The sequence below is a fragment of the Schistocerca cancellata genome, chromosome 5, assembly GCF_023864275.1.
Source record: "Schistocerca cancellata isolate TAMUIC-IGC-003103 chromosome 5, iqSchCanc2.1, whole genome shotgun sequence".
Taxonomy (NCBI): Eukaryota; Metazoa; Arthropoda; class Insecta; order Orthoptera; family Acrididae; genus Schistocerca; species Schistocerca cancellata.
Window position 1 is genome coordinate 109,938,617 of NC_064630.1, and position 22,886 is coordinate 109,961,502.

At 42.7% G+C, this 22,886-nt stretch overlaps 1 protein-coding gene across 1 annotated transcript in view; it reads right to left on the minus strand.

Annotated features, from left to right (window-relative positions):
* LOC126188386 (nephrin-like) overlaps positions 1-22,886 on the minus strand; it is a 1,033,277-nt gene that overhangs the window by 90,927 nt on the left and 919,464 nt on the right. Inside the window, exon 11 of the mRNA XM_049929986.1 lies at positions 14,506-14,817. Coding sequence (XP_049785943.1) covers positions 14,506-14,817 — 312 coding nt within the window. The remainder of the gene's footprint in view (positions 1-14,505; positions 14,818-22,886) is intronic.

A 22,886-nucleotide genomic window follows, 5' to 3' on the forward strand; every position in this document is an offset into this window, starting at 1 on the left:
GTTCCCTGTCTGGAATGAGTCCACCCGGTATGCACGTGGAGTGCACTTTAGGTTTCCTCCCCTCCTTGGCAGCCATGTCCTTAAGGGGCCCGATAACGCGCCTATCATTGGAGCTCCCAGCTACCAATAGTATCACTCTCTGTAACTGTCCGGATCTTGCAGGCTGAGAGGTTTCCTCCAAAACAGAACAAGCAACTGCATCTGCCTGAGGGACAGTGTCGGCTACAGATAGCATCTGGACCCAGTATGTCATATTAACCGTGGAGGTTTTACGTTCAGCGCCCTGGAAAGTCTTTCGCAGCCTGCCAGGCCCCGAGGCGACATCCCAAACGACGATGGGTGAGGAATAAGCCACAATGTGAGTAGTAACTCGTCTGGCCACTGCTGCTAACTTATTAGCTGATTCGTGTGACGTGCTGGACGTCCGTTGGAACCCCACGTCTGGTCCAAAACAGTGATGCCCATCCACTGGAGCCTCAAACTGTGTAATCGAAGCCAACACAGCTGACAGCGAAGTGTCAGCAACACAGCTCGCATCCGGACATAGCAATGACAATCCCTGTACGTACTAAAGACGATGGAAAACTACAGTAAAAAGGCAAACAAAAGTCCATCAACACGCGCTGAGAAACTCTGCTGTATACGCTGACGGAAACGCAGGACTTTTGTCTGATGAAATAGATTGACACGCAGAGATTCAGTAAGTAAACTACGAAAGCACAAAGTGAGAATAAATAATTTACTCCTGGTTGATAACTTGAAAATGTCACAAATTAGGTTATTTTCCGACACAAACGAAAACGGACAAACTGTGTCTATCACATATTAAATTAAAAACCAGAAATTTAAAAACTAAACCTCCAAAGCACACACATGAAACTATGTAATATACTTCTGGCCAGGAACTCGTAAACTGTCGCAAGATCGGTTACTTCCCTGTTGCTTCTCTGTCATGGCTGGCGACAGGCACCTGAATGGTCAAAAATGTGGATTCCACACATTTGCTCTCGTCCAAAATAGCAATCACATGCTGTAAACGGAGCTCTCGATGAAGTGCAGACGCCACGGTACACCTGACAGTCCCTCTGGGTGTACTGTCTTCAGAGAAGAACGAACCAAGAATAAAGGTGACTGTGAGTTTACTCCCGCCACATACACAATGGCTCTTCGTGCAAAACAAGGAGTCGATACTTCTGCACCTTACAGCGTCGTTCCACAGAATATTGCCCGGCCACATGTCATCAAGTTCAATCCGTGAAAGAGGCTCAAATGGTTCAAATAGCTCTAAGCACTAATGGACTTAATATCTGAAGTCATCAGTCCCCTAGACTTAGAACTATGCCCGAGGCAGGATTGTAACCTGCGACCGTAGCAGCAGCGCGGTTCCGGACTGAAGCGCCTAGAAACGCTCGGTCACAGCGGCCGGCAGCAAAAGGCCTAAGAGCAAATTCCGAATGTTGATGCGGATCATAAGGTTTCAGCTGCTGTACCGTCTTGATCTTGTGCAGGTATTGGTGCAAATATTTGCGAACTTTCCCGTACTGTTGACCACGGGACAGGTAATTCTCGTGACAATGCACGAGCACTAGAACTTTCATGGCGCGTGCTTGAAAGGCGATCGTTTGAAACCCAGCTCGCGCTATTCGTCCACGAGACTCAGAGGGTCATAGACACGGGTTCCCAGGTAGATTCCGTGTTTCTTGACTTCCGCAAGGCGTTTGATACAGTTCCCCACAGTCGTTTAATGAACAAAGTAAGAGCATATGGACTATCTGACGAACTGTGTGACTGGATTGAAGAATTCCTAGATAACAGAATGCAGCATGTCATTCTCAATGGAGAGAAGTCTTTCGAAGTAAGAGTGATTTCAGGTGCGCCGCAGGGGAGTGTCGTAGGACCGTTGCTATTCACAATATATATAAATGACCTAGTGGATAACATCGGAAGTCCACTGAGGTTTTTTGCGGATGATGCTGTAGTATATCGAGAGGCTGTAACAATGGAAAATTGTACTGAAATGCCGGAGGATCTGCAACGAATTGACTCATGGTGCCGGGAATGGCAATTGAAACTCAATGTAGCCAAGTGTAATGTTGTGCGAAAACATACAAAGAAAGATCCTTTATCATTTAGCTACTATATAGCAGGTCAGTAACTGGAAGCAGTTAATTCCATAAATTATGTGGGGGTAGGCATTAGGTGTGGTTTAAAATGGAATGACCATATAAAATTAATCGTCGGTAAAGCAGATACCAGACTGAGATTCATTGGAGTAATCCTAAGGAAATGCAGTCCGAAAACAAAGGGCGTAGATTACAGTACAATTGTTCGCCCACTGCTTGAATACTGCTCACGGGTGTGGGATCCGTACCAGATAGGGTTGATAGAAGAGATAGAGAACATCCAACGGAGGGCAGCGCGCTTCGTTACAGGATCATTTAGTAATCGCGAAAGCGTTACGGTGATGATGGATAAACTCCAGTGGAAGACTGTGCAAGAGAGACGCTCAGTAGCTCGGTACGGGCTTTTGTTGAAGCTTCGAGAGCTTGTCTTCACCGAGGTGTCAAGCAGTATATTGCTCCCTCCTACGTATATCTCGTGAAGAGACCATGAGGATAAAATCAGAGAGATTAGAGGACACACAGAGGCATATCGACAATCTTTCTTTCCACGAACAATACGAGACAGGTGGCTTGCGGAGTATGGATGTAGATGTAGATGTAGATGCGTGGTCAATGACAATAACAGGAACCTCGTCAATAACTTTCTCCACGCTAGGACGCCTTCGTCTTCCAAGTGCCACATCAAGATTACCCGCACTTCCGAAATCGATTATCCTTTTCCTTAACTCATTTAATAACATCAGGCCTCTCCTCAGACCTTCCAGTCGGCGATACTGTCTCGATGTAGCACGTTAATGCTGCAGTGCACTTAAAACATTTCCACTAATAGCAAACGGCCTCTCCTCTTGACAGCCATATGTTATGACAGGTCACTTGATCGGGTGGATGTCCTACCGCCATACAAACAGTGTACAGTGCCAGATTTACACCTGTTGGCCAAAACTGTAGAAAAATTTTTGCTTGCGTAAATCCGTGAAGCATTACGTATTAGCCTATCTACCAAGTTTAACTACCGTACGATAACTATAGCCAACACTGGACCTCTGTGGGTAACAGCGTTTGGTTGTAACTACTCAGTATGTTAATTTGCTGCCTTTCTGTGCTAAAGTTAAAAGGCTGCTACTTACTTGAAAAAATGTTGCATTTCAAAAGTACCAAGAGTTTTTGGTAGGTAAATCATTAAGTACTTGTTTCGATGATATGATCATATTCAAAAATTATTTACAGTAGACCACATGGCAACGTTCTGCAGTGTATAGAGGTTACTCAACAAAGAAGGAAGGAACCTGCTTTCGAAACTGCACAATGTATAATTAACTATACAGGGTGTAGAAAAATTTGTGTACTCAGACATAGCAGCGCAATTATTCACATTCTAGCAATGCGAAAATTTCTTTCACAAAATTTCATCCTGCTCATAATTTGGGCAGTGAACGGCTGTCAAACATGGGCTGTTTGGCAATTCTGTAATCACGTGTGTGATCAATATCTTTGTCGGTAGACATCGTGAGTGCAGTGGATAGAGTTTTGGGTTAGCATGCAGGAGGTCAAGGGTTCGATTCTGGGTCGTGATTTGTCTGTATTTATTTTCTACAAGTAGTCTGTTTGGTACGATATCTGGCGCCTCAGTCACTTCGTACAGCAACTAAATTGGGTTCTCTACAAAACGTTTGCAGTTACTTAGTACTAATACAGAAGTAGAAATACAATCGTTTTCATTGGTCAGCTTTTAAAGAAACATTTTGCATCTCGTGGACGCCAATTGTTTCGCAACACTGCATCTACTAGATTCGAAACTTGTTTTGTGTACCCTCCCCCAGTGGTGCAGTGAATTAATAACAACCTATTATTCTTGCCACTTTCAGGTCCATTACACTTCGTTAGAGCCTTACGTCACCAGTCGGACTAGCAACGTGCTTTGCAAATTATTTCGATGGGACCATTGGGGGAGTGTAAACAGATAATAGGTTTGAAAACTAGTAGATGTAGTGGCACGAAACAATTCGCATCCGCGACGTACAAAAGGCTTCTTTAAAAGCTGACTAATGACAACGATTGCACTCAACTTCTTTGTTCATAGTACGCCACTCCAAATGTTTCGTTGATGTTTCACTATAATTTCTGCATGACGATTTCGATGGCAGATACTGTACCATGCAGTCTACTTTTAGCAAATGGAAACATGTAAGTCTCAACCGACAATCGAATCCGCGACCTCCTGCATATTATGCCAAAACGCTTCCCACTGAGCCAACTCGTCATCACTTGCGTTATGTATCGACGAAGGTAGTTACCGAATATGTGATTACAGTGTGGCCATATTGCCAATCTGTAACGTCGATTTACTTCCTAAAATACGCACAGAATAAAATTTTGTGACAGACATTTTTGTATTGCCATGATGTGAGCAGTCGCGCTGCGAAGTCCGAGTGCGCGAATTTTTCGTCACTCTGTATGTTATGTCTTTTATAATACGAGGGCTATTCAGAAAGTAGGGAACGTTTAGGTATTAAAAAAAACTGAGTACAAGAATTACATTTTATTATTTACATCAGAAAGAGCGACTGACATACTACTTTCCCACATAGTCACCAAACACATTGAGGCACTTATCATAGCGGTGGACAAGCTTTGAAAGACCTCTGTCTTAAAATTCTTCCGCCTGAGACTTCAACCAGTGAGTCACGCCCGCCTGGAGTTCCGCCTCATCAAAGCGCTGCGTTGCAAGCTAGTTCTTTATCTTGGGAAACAAGTGGAAGCCGCTTGGTGCAAGATCGGGGGTGTAGGGTGGATGGCGGAAAAATTCCCATTTCAATGAATCAATGAGTCCTTTAGTGCGGTTTTCCGTGTGAAGTCGGGCATTGTCGTGCAAAAACAATATTTTGGACGTAATGTTTCCTCGGTGTTTGTTTGGAACTACTCTTCTAAGGCTGTGCAAAGTTTAAAAGTACCAGGCAGAATTTATGGTTGCTCCACGTTCGAGAAAATCATTAAGAAGCCTACCTATGCCAAAACACTTTCGCCATCAACTTCCATGCTGACAAGGTTTGCAAACATTTTCTTCATTTTTTTTTGGGGGGGGGGGGGGACCTCGTGTGCCCCCACTCCATGGAGTGTAATTTTGTCTCGCAATTGACACGTTTCACCCATGTCTCGTCACCGGTTATGATTCGATCCGGTCATGAGTCACCATTTTGTGGTACGCCTCAACGTTGGTCCCATTCGCTGTAATTTATGGTACTCTGTAAGCATTCTGGGCACCCAACGTGCATAAAATTAGTGGTAGCCTAGCTTTTCAGTGACAATTTCAAATAACAATGTCCGTGAAACTTGTTGAAAAGAAAGCGAAAGCTCCGTTATTGTGAAGCGACGGTTTTCACGAATGGTTTCATCAACTTTAGCGACAAGATCGTCTGTCACAATACTCGGGCGTCCACTCTTCTCTTCATCATGTACGTTTGTTCGGCCATTAAACCGAATGCACCATTTCCGGACGGAACATTAACTTGTTACGTTGTGTCCGTGCACTTCGCATAGTTCACGATAAATTTCTGTAAGTTTTAGGCTTTTTGCCAACAAAAACCGTATCACAGACTTGGATACGGAACAATCCGTCGAAAAGTGGGAAACGCGCACCGCGGTACCCATTGTTCAGGGGCAGGCGGCTAGCATGAAAGACGCGACCGCCGAAACGCAACAAAGAGCAGAAATGGAATTCCAAACTTTAGAAAATGTTTCGGAATCGGAAGTGAAAATCAAATCTGAACCCCACGATGACGAATAGGGGGGAACAATTAAAGAGGCAACCGCTACGGATGTGAAACGGCTGGTTTCCGGGAATTTAACTGATTTATTGAATGTTGTGATTAACGAAATCAAGGCTCAGTCTAACAAGATAGAAACTCAATCGACAGAAATTAAAGCTCAGTCTGCCAAGCAAGAAGCTCAGTCTGCCAAGCAAGAAGCTCAGTCTGAAAAAATTGACAGGAAGCTAGACAATCAGAACAAAGCTATTAATGTTGTTAACAACAATGTTGGAGTTATTAACACAGAAGTTGATAAAAACAAAGAAGATATTCTTGTAATTAATACCGAAATCGGTAATCTTAAACAGGAAATGATAGGCGTTCAGGCGGAAATTGCGAGCATAAATGCTCGTTTTGATTCCGAAATTAGCAGAATCGAGAAAAGTGTTGGAGAAGCAGTTGCTCCGATCATCAAGAACAAGGTGACGGAACAAATTCAATTAGTGAAAAAAGAGGATCAACAGAAGGTGGAAACTTTAAAGGATTTAGTGCCTGAAGTAGATACTAAAGTGAGGAAGCAAGCTAATAACTTCGAAGAGAAAATGAGGGAAGTGGAAACGCTTGCGACAACCACTTGCCAAGTAATTACGAAAGTGTCGGAATTAGAAAAGAAACTTGACGAAACACCGAGCTATGTGCCAATCTGTGCACATAGTTCGGAATTGTTGACGAAAGAGGAGCGGTTCGACGCCTTGAAAAAAGGCGGTATATACGCGACGGATTTCATTAAAAATTGTGAAAGAGTTTTACCCAGATCATGGACTAATGAGAGAAAAATTAATGCGGTTATTGACGTGTTGGCTGGTGATGCCAAGCGTTGGGGCTTAAACCTCAACACCACGAACCTGACTTCTGTCGAGTTTAAAAATTTGTTTCTGGCTGAATACTGGTCAGAGCAAAAACAACAAAGTGTCTGGCGCGAATTTGTCGTATCGAGGCCTTTCGATGCGAATTCGCGCGGCTCGATGAAGGAGTTTTGTGAGGGCTGGATCCGCAAGTTGGAATATTTGCGTGATCGCCGCACAGAATCCGAAATAGTCTGGGAACTCTATAAGAAGCTTCCAGATGATACAAAACGCTAAGTAGGAAGCAATTACAAGACAATCAATGATTTCCTGGATAGAGTTGAGGACGAGGACAATTGGCGCAATAATCGCGACAGCGGTATAGGCCGTGGTAACAACAACGGGTACCACAACAACCACAACAACGATAACTATGGGAATAATGCATACCGCAACCATGGCAGCAATAACAATAATTGTTCGGACCGTAATAACAATCGGTACAATGCAAATAATAACAGGAGTGACGGAAACCATTATCATACGAACGTGATACGGGCTTCACGGAATAGTAATAACGACAGAGTGTGATAAGCCACCTCAGCTGCATCCGGGGAGCAGATCTGATGGGACGAGACAGGGAAACCAATAGCCGCGCCGGTGAGGGGCCGAGCGGGCGTGGAGAAATTTTGGCTGCCCAATAACAGGAGAAAACCCAGGTGTCATCGTTATGAAAATTCCGTATGGAATAATCAACGGCGGGAGAGTGTGCCAGAGTTAGGAGAAAGGAGTGCTCCCACAAGTAGTAGATCAGCTGTAGACACGGCAGTAGAAAATACATTCACTGTCAGTGAGAAGAATGTAAGTAGTGTTCCGGAAATCGCTTATAAAGTGGCAGCTGTAGCACCCACAGCGGATATGGAGATTGAGTTTAAGAGTGATTCGCAATTGCTGAGAGAAGATCAGATGTCGGATAACACGTCCGTCATCGAGTGAGGGGATGCAGAGAGGGATGAGGTCTGATTAAGGCAGTTCGGTCGCTTATACGACGAACTAAGAGATTATAGGGGCCTGTACGGGAGAAGTGTTTTTGGGGAGCGCGGGCAGGATTTGGCGCGTCTCGTCCCGCAGGAAGATAGTGTTTGTGAAGTGATAGAAAGTTCTGGCCCTAACCGGCAGACTTTACCAGAAATAGTTGATGTTAATGGGGAGCACGAGCAAGATTCGTCGTGTTTCGTCCCGCAGGAGTTGGATGTTGAAGTAGTAACGGAAAGTTCTGGTCTTAACCGGCAGACCTTACCGAAAACTATAGTGGTAGAAGTAGCCGACCCATCCGACGCAAAACTCCAGTTTCAACATTGCGAGAGTATTAAGGAGAAAGATAACGAAAATTTTAGTGATAGCCGGACACGATTGGTAGAAAAGCACGTAGATTACAGCGTGTATGAGGTTAGAGCTGACGTTATACGGTCGGACGATAGCAGTGTGGGTTGCGCAGATCCAGAGGAAGTAATTGCAGAGACTACTGGGCACATTCCTCCAGGTAGATTGGCAGATGAGATCAATATGGCCACAGAGGAATCAATGAAGGTGACAATTAGTGAATTTATAGCAAAGCAGGACTCACTAGTTGACGTGTTACAGACGAAGCTACAGACTAAGCCTCAGGACAAACGTGTTGAAATTAAAACTGTATGTGAACAGAGGCTGAAAAAGCCGCCAGATAAGCCTGGTTTAGGGTCAAAGCCGGATGGTTTTTTCTGGAATGACCTGGATATAGACGAGGATTTAAACAAACAGTCGAGGATAAGTGTAGACAGATAGTAGTGTCTGTTAATATGCACGACCGACAACTAAACATGTTGATTGACACCAGTGCAGAATTGAGCGCTGTATCTGGGAAAATATTTGAGTTACTGAAGGACAGACCTGGTATCGTAGCTATGCCAGTAACAGGAGTGAAAATTATCCGTGCTACTGGGAAGGCCAGTAAACAGGTCACAAAAGAGATTTTTGTCAACTTCGAGATATGTGGGGCACCATTTGAACAAGAGTTTGTCGTCGTTCCAGATTTAACTACGGAAGTAATTATCTGGTTAGATTGGCTATTAAAGTACCGTGCATTGATTAATTGCGAAAGCAAAACTTTGACATGTACGTCAAAAGATAAAACAATAGCAGTTAGTTTTGACGAGGCAGGAGACGGTGTGCATAGGCAATACCGGCCTACACACATTGTTAATTGGCCGGATGCCATTGACGTAGGCATGAATTTGAACTACTGTAACGTGAGGAATCTCAGCATTGACAATAGTGTAGAAAGTGAATTGGAAAGTTTAGTGGAAGAGATAATCAAATTCCCTCCACGAATTGACATTAGTATTGGTGTGAAAAAGGATCGTTTGCTAGAAATAATGAACCTAAAAGCCGATGCTCGCATATGTCGTCATGACGCTAAACCCCGTTCTGCTAAGTTTGCAATCGGAGACTTAGTACTTGTAAAAGCTCATGAGAAATCGAGTGAGATACACAATGAAATTTCTAAATTTAAGTTTGTTTATAATAGACCATATAAAGCCATTGGTATACCTCACAGAAATGCTTATTGCTCAGAGTATCCAAGCTCTGGAAAACTATTAGGTATACGGAACATTGTAGACTTGAAATTGTACCAACCTAGGATTGATTAATACCACAAAATCGGTAATTTGTACAGTATGTAAATATAGAGTGTAATATTTAACTATTTGTTAGATTGCCATGCTTTTGCCTGACCAAGAGGACATTAAAGAAGTTATAATTAATAAGCAATTAATTTTGATTAAATGATTTAAGAGTAACTGATTATTAATCAATTGAAAAATCCAAGCTGCTAGTTTAAGTTTTCAGCTGAGTCACAGTAGATTAAGGAATGTAAATATGATTTTGTAACTAGCTGTAAGGTTTCATGAATGTGTGTTTTAATAGTCATTGCCGATGTACTTAGACGTTGTTTTAAGTTTCAGGCTAGTACATGCGTGTGATGATGGACAGTGTTGAGTTATCCACTGTGATAGTGTTAATGGACTCCTTGACATTACTCAGGAGTGAGTTTTTCCCGAAATAATTCAGTGAAACGGACGTTCTGGAAATGCCGTTAAAAGGGCGAGTGAGATCAAGCGTGCCGCACAGGCGGGCGCAACAATACTGGCGAGGCGGAGCCGCTGTCGGCTCTTGTGCCCGTCAGCATTCTTTGTACTTGCGGGTACGGAAGGCGGAGTTGTTTTTCTTCCCAGACAGCTGATGTGAAAGAATTCTGCTGTCAAAATATATGTTTTTTTTTTTCGATCTGCTGAATATTATTTTCTTGTTTAGCGTTAAGTTGACTCTCATAGCGAGAATATTAAATATGGAAAGGTTGCATAAAAATGTGTATTCTATGTAATTAATTATTAATTTGCGTATTTTGATCTACCTGTTTTTATGACCATGTACTCTGATTAATTTTGTAAATAGTATTCCATTTCTTGATAGTGTTACGAATTTTAATGATTTTGGAATTGATAAACCATTTTCTATGTTTTCTATGATTTTTAATATGTTGTCAGCCTGTTTTCTTTTGTGCAAGATGACAGAGTGGAATAAGATTAGGAGTGTCTCCACTCAATTATTATGGTCTAAAAATTGGTTATGGTTATTCAGCCTAATGCTAAAATTTCTAGATGTTTTGAGCATATGCATTTCCGCTGCTTTTTTTTTTTGGGACATTTTCTGAGTCTGTTTAGGTTACACGAACATCCTCAGATAATGTGGGGCACGTGTAACGTATCCTCCTATTTCCATCTATTGTACTATAAATTTTTTTCCTTATTTTGTTACCTGAAGATATGACATTTCTGTGTCTTTATATATTGTAATTGTTTTACTATTTGTATATATATATTTATTTATACATTTATGTCGTTGTATAATTGGTTTGTTTCGTAAATATTATTTCTATTTTTACACTGGGTCTGGCCTAGGGAAAACTATGCTATCGAACGATTACATCGATAGGTCGTGTGGAGAACCAAAGTGTTTAGGATCTTTGGGAGTGTTAACTCTGCCTTATGGAGCGCGAGCAGACAGAGGCTGCCTAGAGTAGCGAGTGGAGCAGGTGGGTTGTGTGACGCTCCCGCGAGTTGCCGTGCTTTCGGGGTTTGGCAGCATGTAATTGTGCTCGACTTGCTATGATAGTTTCTGACAAGGTGTTGCGGACGGGAAGCATTAGCTGGCGCACATCAAGAGCCCGTTTCGCCTGGTGACAGTGTCGAGAAGAAGGCGCGCCAACATCCAGCTTCTGCAACAGCAACATCCGACAATGAGTGACTATCACCACCTCCTCGACCGACGACTTCAAACCTTCAATCAACCAACAAGGAAGACTGGAAGCACGTAAAGTTTTAGAACTGTATGGCAGACCTCAGCTTTTAAAACTGTTGCATCACAAAAATACAGCAACTTAACATGAATCTTTGTTGCTCTTTGTCCCAATTGCATTATCAAGCAGGGTCCCATCCTTTTCTGGAATGTACCCGAGTGTCGTTGAAATTCAAACGCCAGCATTAAAGTAATATCATTCCATTTCACTGCATTAATTTCAAAGTTCAGTTAAAGTATTCATAGCTGGCTACAATATTTAGATTACGCACGCAGAAATTAAGAGTGAGAGTTTTGTTACCATATTTTAGCTTACCTGTGACTGCAGCTCGGCTTGGTACATACTAAATTTTACTATTGTTAATTGTTCAGAATCATTTAATTCAAGTTCAAAGTTAAATCTTTTACGTCTAAATTGCGAAGATTCAAGTAGATTTTGAAATGATTGTTGAGGTAGCCCAAGACTAACCTTATTTTACTGAATTTCGTAGTGCTTCAGAAACGAATCTCCCTATTAACTTCAGTCACTAAATTAACTTTCAATTTTCCGGTTTTATTAATTCTTTTGCTAAATTAAGTCAGAGTGTAGCGAAATTTATTACTTCTGACAAACTTTCAGTTTTCACACAACACGTGTCAAACTTCAGTGGCCACGCCTTTGGTGCTAATTATATGTGCAATTACCTTTCTTTTTCAGTAATTATAGTAGTGGTCCATAGCACTGGCGACCGTAATTTTCCCCAAATTTCAAATATCTATGTAACGCCAAGTAATTGTTAACATGACAACCGCACATTTACTTTCTTTATTAATTTTACCCTTTTCTCAAAATTAATTTTCACCAATTTCATTTGCATTTTTCCTTTCATTTAGATGTAACCCTTTGCTTCCTCTTTACCGACAGATTAACTTCGGTGACGATTGCTTTTCCCAAATTTCCATTTGGTACACGCAGTTTAATTTTTCACTGTCATTAAGGTCGATAAGTGAGGGGGAGGTTACAAGAACGCAACTCACAACTGGCGGGATTTTTGATTGCAGCGCACATTTCAAATTCGAATATAAAAAAACCCAGACGCGCAGAGACGTTCCCGCTGTGACGGATGGATGCCGACTGAGCTGCTGAGCACGCACAAACCAAAATACGAGGGTTGTTCTTTTAATTAAGTACTGTTTTTAAATTAAAAAATACGTGCTAAGATATCTCAATAATATTATTTTACATGAAAGCCTGTACCTTAATCTACTTTTCTAAATAATTTCCGTCAATATTGAGGCACTTATGATAACGTTGTACCAGTTTTTGAATACCCTCCTCATAGAAGTCTGCCGCCTTACTTGTTAACCACTGCATCACCACTGTTTTGACTTAGTCATAGCCTTGAAGAAGCTAACCAACCAGGTGTTTCTTCAAGTGCAGGAACAGATGGTAGTCACTGGGCGCAAGATCGGGGCTGTACGGAGGATAATGTAGAGTTTGCCATCGAAAAGCTGTGATGAGACCTTTGGTCTGATTCGTCACATGCGGACGGGCATTGTCTTGCAGCAAATCGATGCCCTTGCTCAAATTCTATGGACTGTTGCTTTGAATCTGGTGTGACGTAGGCCACCCACGTTCCATCAGCCGTAACAATTTGGCTTAAGAAATCATCACTGTGGTTGTGGTACCGCTCATGAAAAGTCAGTGCACTGTCTAAACGTTTGGTTTTGTGCAAATTCGTCAACATTTTCGGTACCCAACGTGCCCACAATTTTCGGTAATTTAAGTACTCGCTCACAATGGCATACAAAACACACGAGAAACATTAGGAAAGTCATCCCGCAAGGAGGATATCGCAAAGCGTCTCTTTTCTCTCACCTTATTCTCTACCAAACTATCATTAACGACCAAAGGACGCCCACTCCGTTGTTCATCGTACACATTTGTGCGGTCATCTTTAAATGCTCTCACCCACTTTCTTACAATTCCATCACTCTTAATGTTTTCTCCGTAAACTGCACAGATTTCACGATGAGTGTCGATCGCTTTTAGGCCTTTAACACTAAGAAATCGTATAACAGCCCGCACGTCACAGTCGGCGGGACTCACGATTGTTGTTGTTGTTGTTGTGGTCTTCAGTCCTGAGACTGGTTTGATGCTGCTCTCCATGCTACCCTATCCTGTGCAAGCTTCTTCATCTCCCAGTACTTACTGCAACCAACATCCTTCTGAATCTGTTTAGTGTATTCATCTCTTGGTCTCCCTATACGATTTTTACCCCCCACGCTGCCCTCCAATACTAAATTTGTGAGCCCCCGATGCCTCAGAACATGTCCTACCAACCGATCCGTTCTTCTAGTCAAGTTGTGCCACAAATATCTCTTCTCCTCAATTCCATTCAATACCTCCTCATTAGTTATGTGATCTACCCGCCTCATCTTCAGCATTCTTCTGTAGCACCACATTTCGAAAGTTTCTATTCTTTTCTTGTCCAAACTATTTATCGTCCATGTTTCACTTCCATTCATGGCTACATTCCATACAAATACTTTCAGAAACGACTTCCTGACACTTAAATCTATACTCGATGTTAACAAATTTCTCTTCTTCAGAAACGCTTTCCTTGCCATTGCCAGTCTACATTTTATATCCTCTCTACATCGACCATCATCAGTTATTTTGCTCCGCAAATAGCAAAACTCATTTACTTTTTTAAGTGTCTCATTTCCTAATCTAATTCCCTCAGCATCACCCGACTTAATTTGACTACATTCCATTATCCTCGTTTTGCTTTTGTTGATGTTCATTTTATATCCTCCTTTCAAGATAATGTCCATTCCAAGTCCTTTGCTGTCTCTGATAGAATTACAATGTCATCGACGAACCTCAGTGTTTTTATTTCCTCTCCACGGATTTTAATACTTACTCCGAATATTTCTTTTGATTCCTTTACTGCTTGCTCAATATACAGATTGAATAAGGATTATTGAAGGCATCTTAAACACTCAGAAAACAACGTAATGGCGTCAGTGCGTAGATTAAGATACAGGCTTTCATGTAAAAATAAAATTATTAACGTATCTTAGCACGTATGTTTTTAAATTTCAAAACGTTACTTACTTAAAAAATACGCCTCGTATACGAGATCGGCGCGTGTGTAGCGGCCTCAGCGGAAACGTTCCCTACTTTCTGAATAGCCCTCGTACATTTACGTGTTTAAAGAATTGAGACAGCATCATTTTATTTTTGTGAATAATTGTATGGTACTTGGGGATGATCGTATCGTCCAAACTAATAGTGAATAGAGAGTGATGTATCAGCAGCTCTTGGCGCTTCACATAAATGACTTGTTATTTGAAAAAAATACCTAGTGGCGGCGGGGCATCAACTGCAAATAGTATGTAGACGCTTACCTTGGTGGCTGGCAGTGAGCTGTCGCTCTGGGGCGGGCACGGTGGCCGCGGTGATGACGAAGGGGTCGCTGCGGCCCTTGGGGTTGTGCGCGTACACGGATGCCTGGTAGCGCTCGCCGGGTCGCAGGCCGCCCACGCTGAAGGCGGGCGTCGCTGAAGACACGTTGGCCCGCAGGTGCTGCGACTGGGCCTCTCGCACTTCGATCTGGAAGGACTGCGGCAGACCGCCGTTGAAGCCCTCGGAGCACCGCACCGACAGAGAGTCCGTGGACGCGTTCACCACCGAACAGTTGTGCACGGGGTCAGGCCGACCTGTGGCGGACAGCGTTTCAGTCTACTCGCACGACCGCACCTGTGCTCAATGCCTCTCCATACACAACTACAGAATGTAAAGTGTTTACCTAGTACCAGTATGGTCAACGGAATGTCGAGACGAAAACTTGGGATATTTGCGGCAAGGTCTTATGGGACCAAACTGCTTAGGTCATCGGTCCGTAAGCTTACACGCTACTTCAGAATGAGATTTACACTCTGCAGCGGTCCGCCCCTGGTAGCTGAGTGGAAGGAACGTAGACCGTTATTGTTTGTACTGCCAGAAGCAGGATATTTTATTTATTTATTTTTTCACTATTATGTTAAAAAAATCCACTTATTTACGTTTCCCAGAAACATTTTCTTTTATAAAGTCATCGTCTTATATATTAAAAAAATGCTAGAAGCAGTTTATGTTTGTTACTGTAAAAATAAAATAAAATAAAATAAAATAAAATGTTCTGCACTTTCGTACCGCAGGTTCCGGGTTCAATACCGCTCGGAATCAAATATTTTTATTTTTTCTTTTCACTTTTATTTATCTTGTATGTAAATATTCTTTATGTATTTGTATAGATGTATGACATTTAAGATATATGTAAAAAAAAAAAGTGGTCAGCGTGACAGACTGTCAATCCAAAGGGCCCGGGTTCAATTCCCGGCTGAGTCGGAGGTTTTCTCCGCTCACGGATTGGGTGTTGTGTTGTCCTAATCATCGTCATTTCATCCTCATCGACGCGCAGGTCGCCGAAGTGGCGTCAAATCGAAAGACCTGCACCAGGCGAACGGTCTACCCGAGGTAAGGCCCTAGCCACACGACTTTTCATTTCATTTTACTCTGCAGCAGAGTGTGGGCTGATTTGAAATTTCCTGGTAGATTAAAACTCTGTGCCGTACCGAGACTCGAACTCGGGACCTCTGCCTTTTCTCGGGCAAGTGCTCTACGAACTGAGCTAGCACGACTCACGCCCCGTCCTCACAGCTTTACTTCTGCCAGTACCTCGTCTCCTACTTTCCAAACTTTACAGAAGCTCTCCTGCGAACCTTGCAGAAGTAGCACTCCTGAAAGAAACGATATTGCCGACACATGGCTTAGCCACAGCCTGGGGGATGTTTCCATAATGAGAGCTTCTGTAAAGTTTGGAAGGTAGGAGACGAGGTACTGGCAGAAGTAAAGCTATGAGGACGGGGCGTGAGTCGTGCTTAGGTAGCTTAGCCGGCACAGTAGCTCAGCGTGTTCGGTCTGAGAGCCAGTTGGCCTCTGTAATAAAAAACTGAGTGGAAGGATCAACCACCGAACTTGAACAGGATGTCTTGCGACGTCCGCAACGACCAAACACAACGATCAATAAAAAAAATAATAAAAAAAGTCGGTAGAGCACTTGCCCGCGAAAGGCAAAGGTCCTGAGTTCGAGTCTCGGTCCGGCACATAGTTTTAATCTGCCAGGAACATTACACACTACTTAATCTGACTTAAAGTAACTGACGCTAAGGACGATACACACACCCATGCCCGAGGGAGGACTCGAACCTCCGACGGGGGGAGCCGCGCGGACCGTGACAAGAAGCCTCTGGACGCGTGGCTACCCCGCGCAGCACGAAAACATTCTAATAAGCTGGAAAGCAACATCATACTGCCCTACAAAGGTAGTGCAACAACGGGACCATCAGGCCCATAGATAACTGATTTTAATGAGCAATGGTGTATAGTAGAAGAAAGTATCGTGAGTACGTGACTACCGGCATTTTATGCCACAGGCCCTAGTTTCCGAGAAAATCGTTCTTGTAATTTCATGCAGTCCTTCTATACCCGTAACTTTAATAGCGTTTCGACAGAGCGAGTGTAGCACAGAGACCAAGGTTCACAGCCTCCATGGTGACTGCACCGGTTCAAATCCTGCACGTGTACTTTATTTCTTTCAAATTTCATCGTAGCGAATCTCGTTAAATAGTATAGTCATGCAAAATTTTTAAAAATTAGCCGTTTTCGTGCTAGAAATTTCACTAACAAATCGATCAATACAGCATACTTCTTCAAATGGGTAATCTTTTGCGGATCGTAGTTACAGTTCCAAATATTTGGCCAGCTCCAAAGTTTTCGCAACGATGGGTGAATCACAGGATGATTAAATTAATTTTTCCCTACTTGAGCCAGTATGCGCAGAGAACTATTTAATGCATGGGTACCGAAACTGATAGGAACGGCATTGAGACTGTGCGCTGCAGCAGTTGCGTTGCTGATACTGTTAGTGTCATGACTTGCCGTTTGGTGCCGTTACTGTGTAAGACTGGATGTCATGAACTGATATATATATATATATATATATATATATATAATGACTTTTGAACACTATTAAGGTAAATACATTGTTTGTTCTCTATCAAAATCTTTCATTTGCTGACTATGCCTATCAGTAGTTAGTGCCTTCAGTAGTTTGAATCATTTATTTAGCTGGCAGTAGTGGCGCTCGCTGTACGCAGTAGTTCTAGTAACGAAGATTTTTGTGAGGTACGTGATTTGTGAAAGGTATAGGATTATGTTAGTCAGGGCCATTCGTTTGAAGGGTTTATTGAAAGTCAGATTGCGATGCGCTAAAAATATTGTGTGTCAGTTTAAGCACAAACGTTCATAAATTTTTATAAGGGACGTTCCAACTGGTATGGCGATCTAGGACAGCAACACAGCCATTAGTTTGTATTACAGTTCCAGGCTATCAACAGGTCTGGACAAGGTGAGCAGCGCTTCACTCGTAAAGCTGTTTTATTAAAAAAACAACAATAGTGCTGCTCCATTGGAGTATCGACGCATTAAACAAATATGGAGAGGTCCTATTCCCCCCCCCCCCCACCCCAATCCCCCCCCCCCCCTCCCGGATTGAAGAACATCATTCGATATGTCGCATTAACTGACAATTTGGGAATTGCTCCTGGGAGAGACTGACCTCCAGTCGCTTCATGAACTGTTGAAGAAGTTAAACTGTGGCCATGGATGGAAATGCTAGTCGCAACGTGCGATGTTCAAATTGTGCACGAGCTGTGTCACTACAGCTCAACATTCCATGGTTCAAATGGCTCTGAGCACTATGGCCCTTACCATCTGAGGTCATCAGTCCCCTAGGCCTAGAGCTACTTAAACTTAACTAACCTAAGGACATCAAACACATCCATGCCGGGGGCAGGATTCGAACCTGCGACCATAGCAGCAGCGTGGTTGCCGACTGAAGCACCTAGAACTGCTCGTCCACAGCGGCCGGCGAACATTCCTTGGTGCTTTGTTCCAGAAGTGCTGCTAACAACTGTGAGATGGAACCTGTGGTACGGTTCGAGGTATTCATGGATGCAGATGGTCTTCACATTGAGCAACGTTTGTATTTCTTTTTTTGTTTTTGGTCATCAGTCTATTGACTGGTTTGATGCGGCCCGCCACGAATTCCTTTCCTGTGCTAACCTCTTCATCTCAGAGTAGCACTTGCAACCTACGTGCTCAATTATTTGCTTGACGTATTCCAATCTCTGTCTTCCTCTACAGTTTTTGCCCTCTACAGCTCCCTCTAGTACCATGGAAGACATTCCCTCATGTCTTAGCACATGTCCTATCTTCCTGTCCCTTCTCCTTATCAGTGTTTTCATCATATTCCTTTCCTCTCCGATTCTGCGTAGAACCTCCTCATTCCATACCTTATCAGTCCAAATAATTTTCAACATTCGTCTATATCACCACATCCCAAATGCTTCGATTCTCTTCTGTTCCGGTTTTCCCACAGTCCATGTTTCACTACCATACAATGCTGTACTCCAGACGTACATCCTCAGAAATTTCTTCCTCAAATTAAGGCCGGTATTTGATATTAGTAGACTTCTCTTGGCCAGAAATGCCTTTTTTGCCATAGCGAGTCTGCTTTTGATGTCCTCCTTGCTCCGTCCGTCATTGGTTATTTTACTGCCTAGGTAGCAGAATTCCTGAACTTCATTGACTTCGTGACCATCATTCCTGATGTTAAGTTACTCGCTGTTCTCATTTCTACTACTTCTCATTACCTTCGTCTTTCTCCGATCTACTCTCAAACCATACTGTGTACTCATTAAACTGTTCATTCCGTTCAGAAGATCATTTAATTCTTCTTCACTTTCACTTAGGATAGCAATGTCATCAGCGAATCGTATCATTGATATCCTTTCACCTTGTATTTTAATTCCACTCCTGAACCTTTCTTTTATTTCCATCATTACTTCCTCGATGTACAGGTTGAAGAGTAGGGGCGAAAGGCTACAGCCTTGTATTACACCCTTCTTAATACGAGCACTTCGTTCTTGATCGTCCACTCCTATTATTCCCTCTTGGTTGTTGTACATATTGTATATGACTCATCTCTCCCTATAGCTTACCACAATTTTCTTCAGAATCTCGAACAGCTTGCACCATTTTATATTGTCGAACTCTTTTTCCAGGTCGACAAATCCTATGAAAGTGTCTTGATTTTTCTTTAGCCTTGCTTCCATTATTAGCCGTAACGTCAGAATTGCCTCTCTCGTCCCTTTACTTTCCCTAAAGCCAAACTGATCGTCACCTAGCGCATTCTCGATTTTCTTTTCCATTCTTCTGTATATTATTCTTGTAAGCAACTTCGATGCATGAGCTGTTAAGCTGATTGATCGATAATTCTCGCACTTGTCAGCTCTTGCCGTCTTCGGAATTGTGTGGATGATGCTTTTCCGAAAGTCAGGCGGTATATCGGCAGTCTCATATATTCTACACACCAACGTGAATAGTCGTTTTGTTGCCACTTCCCCCAATGATTTTAGAAATTCTGATGGAATGTTATCTATCCCTTCTGCCTTATTTGACCGTAAGTCCTCCAAAGCTCTTTTAAATTCCGATTCTAATTCTGGATCCCCTATCTCTTCTAAATCGACTCCTGTTTCTTCTTCTATCACATCAGACAAATCTTCAGCCTCATAGAGGCTTTCAATGTATTCTTTCCACCTATCTGCTCTCTCCTCTGCATTTAACAGTGGAATTCCCGTTGCGCTCTTAATGTTACCACCGTTGCTTTTAATGTCACGAAAGGTTGTTTTGACTTTCCTGTATGTTGAGTCTGTCCTTCCGACAATCATATCTTTTTCGATGTCTTCACATTTTTCCTGCAGCCATTTCGTCTTAGCTTCCCTGCACTTCCTATTTATTTCATTCCTGAGCGACTTGTATTTCTGTATTCCTGATTTTCCCGGAACATGTTTGTACTTCCTCCTTTCATCAATCAACGGAAGTATTTCTTCTGTTACCCATGGCTTCTTCGCAGCTACGTTCTTTGTACCTATGTTTTCCTTCCCAACTTCTGTGATGGCCCTTTTAGAGATGTCCATTCCTCTTCAACTATACTGCCTACTGCGCTATTCCTTATTGCTGTATCTATAGCGTTAGAGAACTCCAAACGTATCTCGTCATTCCTTAGTAATTCCGTATCCAACTTCTTTGCGAATTGATTCATCCTGACTAATGTCTTGAACTTCAGCCTACTCTTCATCACTGCTATATTGTGATCTTAGTCTATATCTGCTCCTGGGTACGGCTTACAATCCAGTATCTGATTTCGGAATCTCTGTCTGACCATGATGTAATCTAATTGAAATATTCCCGTATCTCCCGGCCTTTTACAAATATACCTCCTCCTCTTGTGATTCTTGAACAGGGTATTCGCTATTACTAGCTGAAACTTGTTACAGAACTCAATTAGTCTTTCTCCTCTTTCATTCCTTGTACCAAGCCCATATTCTCCTGTTTGTATACTGGAACGTTAACATGGTAAGCAATTAACAAATGGTACCCTATAACATGGAAATTAGAATGCGTTTCTTTCAGTGATTTATTTGTCATTGCTCTTCTGCAAGTCCATAAAAATGTTTTCACAACATTTCTTTGTCCTTCGATCGTTCGGTTTTTCATCGTGACAGTCTCAGGTACCGAAAGTGTAATTGCAACCACCCTTTAGTAACAGTAACTGAAGGACTCCTGGTGAAGACGAGAGTACTCGTCCCTACTTCTGATCTCGAGTAATAGCGACGAAGTCTGCATTCAGTAGCGATCGACGTACGAAAGACTCTTTGCCAAAACAGGAGAGTAAACTAATTTGAACAAGGTTAGTCGTTCGTTCATTGCACACTGAACTTAATCGTGCCATGAAAGGCATTCCACTACCGTCTATTGTGTATGCCACAATTATTAGGAAAATTTCATCGAAAAAGAGTTGAAGAATTGACCCATAAATTAAAAATGTATCTGTAACCTGCGCTAACTGAGGGAAGTTCACAAAGTTGCTGTACGTCGAGTTTTTAAAATGTGTCATTCTTCCGTGCGTAGGACAAGAAAATTTCATTTTTATTGTGTAGTAACGATAGCTACGATGCCACGGCGTAGGTGCAAGTTCTTAGGTTGGCACCACGACACCGACACCGACGACAGCGCCCTCTAGCCGGCGCTGTGCCGCTCTGACAAGGGAACCTCTCCATCGCACCCCCCTCAGATTTAGATATAAGTCGGCACAGTGGATAGGCCTTGAAAAACTGAACACATATCAGTGGAGAAAACAGGAAGAATTTGTGTGGAACTATGAAAAATATAAGCAAAATATACAAACTGAGTAGTTCATGCGCAACATAGGCAACATTAAGGAGAGTTTGAGCTCAGGAGCTCCGTGGTCCCGTGGTTAGCGTGAGCAGCGGTGGAACGAGAGGTCCTTAGTTCAAGTCTTCTTTCGAGTGAAAAGTTTAATGCTTTTATTTTCAGACAATTATTATCTGTCCGTTCGTTCATTGCCGTCTCTGTTCACTGTAATAAGTTTAGTGTCTGTGTTTTGTGACCGCACCGCAAGACCGTGCCATTAGTGGACGAAAGGACGCGTCTCTCCAATGAGAACCGAAAACATTTGATCGCAAGGTCATAGGTCAACCGATTCCTTCACACGAAAACACGTCTGATATATTTATACGACACTGGTGACGGCATGTGCGTCACATGACAGGAATCTGTTGTCGACCCACCTTACTTGTACACTTGGCGAATGGGTAAAAAGATTCTTCTACCTTTCCCAATTGAGGTTTTCTTGTGGATGTGATAATCACACGCCAAAAAAGTGAAAAAAAAAAGAGTTTGTCACATAAACTGCAACAAATGAATCCAACAGTTTCACTGTCGCACACTTTTCCCTGTGCTCTGTCAAAACATATGTTTTTAACGTTTTCAAATTTTTCCGCGTGTTTCGATGTTTGTTTAGGTGTAGCGTCCCCATACTACGGCGCAGTTACTTAGCATCGTACGGACGGACGGACAGATAATAATTGTATGTAAATAAAAAAATTAAACTTTTCACTCGAAAGAATACTTGAACCAAGGGCTTCTCGTTCCGCCGCTGCTCCCGCTAACCACTGGACCAAGCGCGCCGGAGTGCAAACTATCCTTAATGTTGCCTATGTTATGCATGGAATACTCAGTTTGTATATTTTGCTTACTTTTTTCATAGTTCCACACAACTTCTTCCTGTTTTCCCGATTGAACTGTGTTCAGTTTTTCAAGGCCTATCCACTGTGCCAACCTATAACTAAATCTGAGGGGGGTGCGAAGGGGAGGTTCCCTTGTAAGAGCGCCGCTCCGGATTCAGCCCATTTGATTCCGAGGAGACGACCAAGCAACATTGTTTCTATTTCATAGTGGGCGAGCATTTGTAGCTTGATGTACGGCTTCGCAACTACGTGCTCATTCCAGGCCAAAGTTAAGTACAGGGCTATTACAAATGATTGAAGCGATTTCATAAATTCACTGTAGCTCCATTCATTGACATATGGTCACGAGACACTACAGATACATAGAAAAACTCATAAACTTTTGTTCGGCTGAATCCGCACTGCAGGTTTCTGCCGCCAGAGCGCTCGAGAGCGCAGTGAGACAAAATGGCGACAGGAGCCGAGAAAGCGTATGTCATGCTTGAAATGCACTCACATCAGTCAGTCATAACAGTGCAACGACACTTCAGGACGAAGTTCAACAAAGATCCACCAACTGCTAACTCCATTCG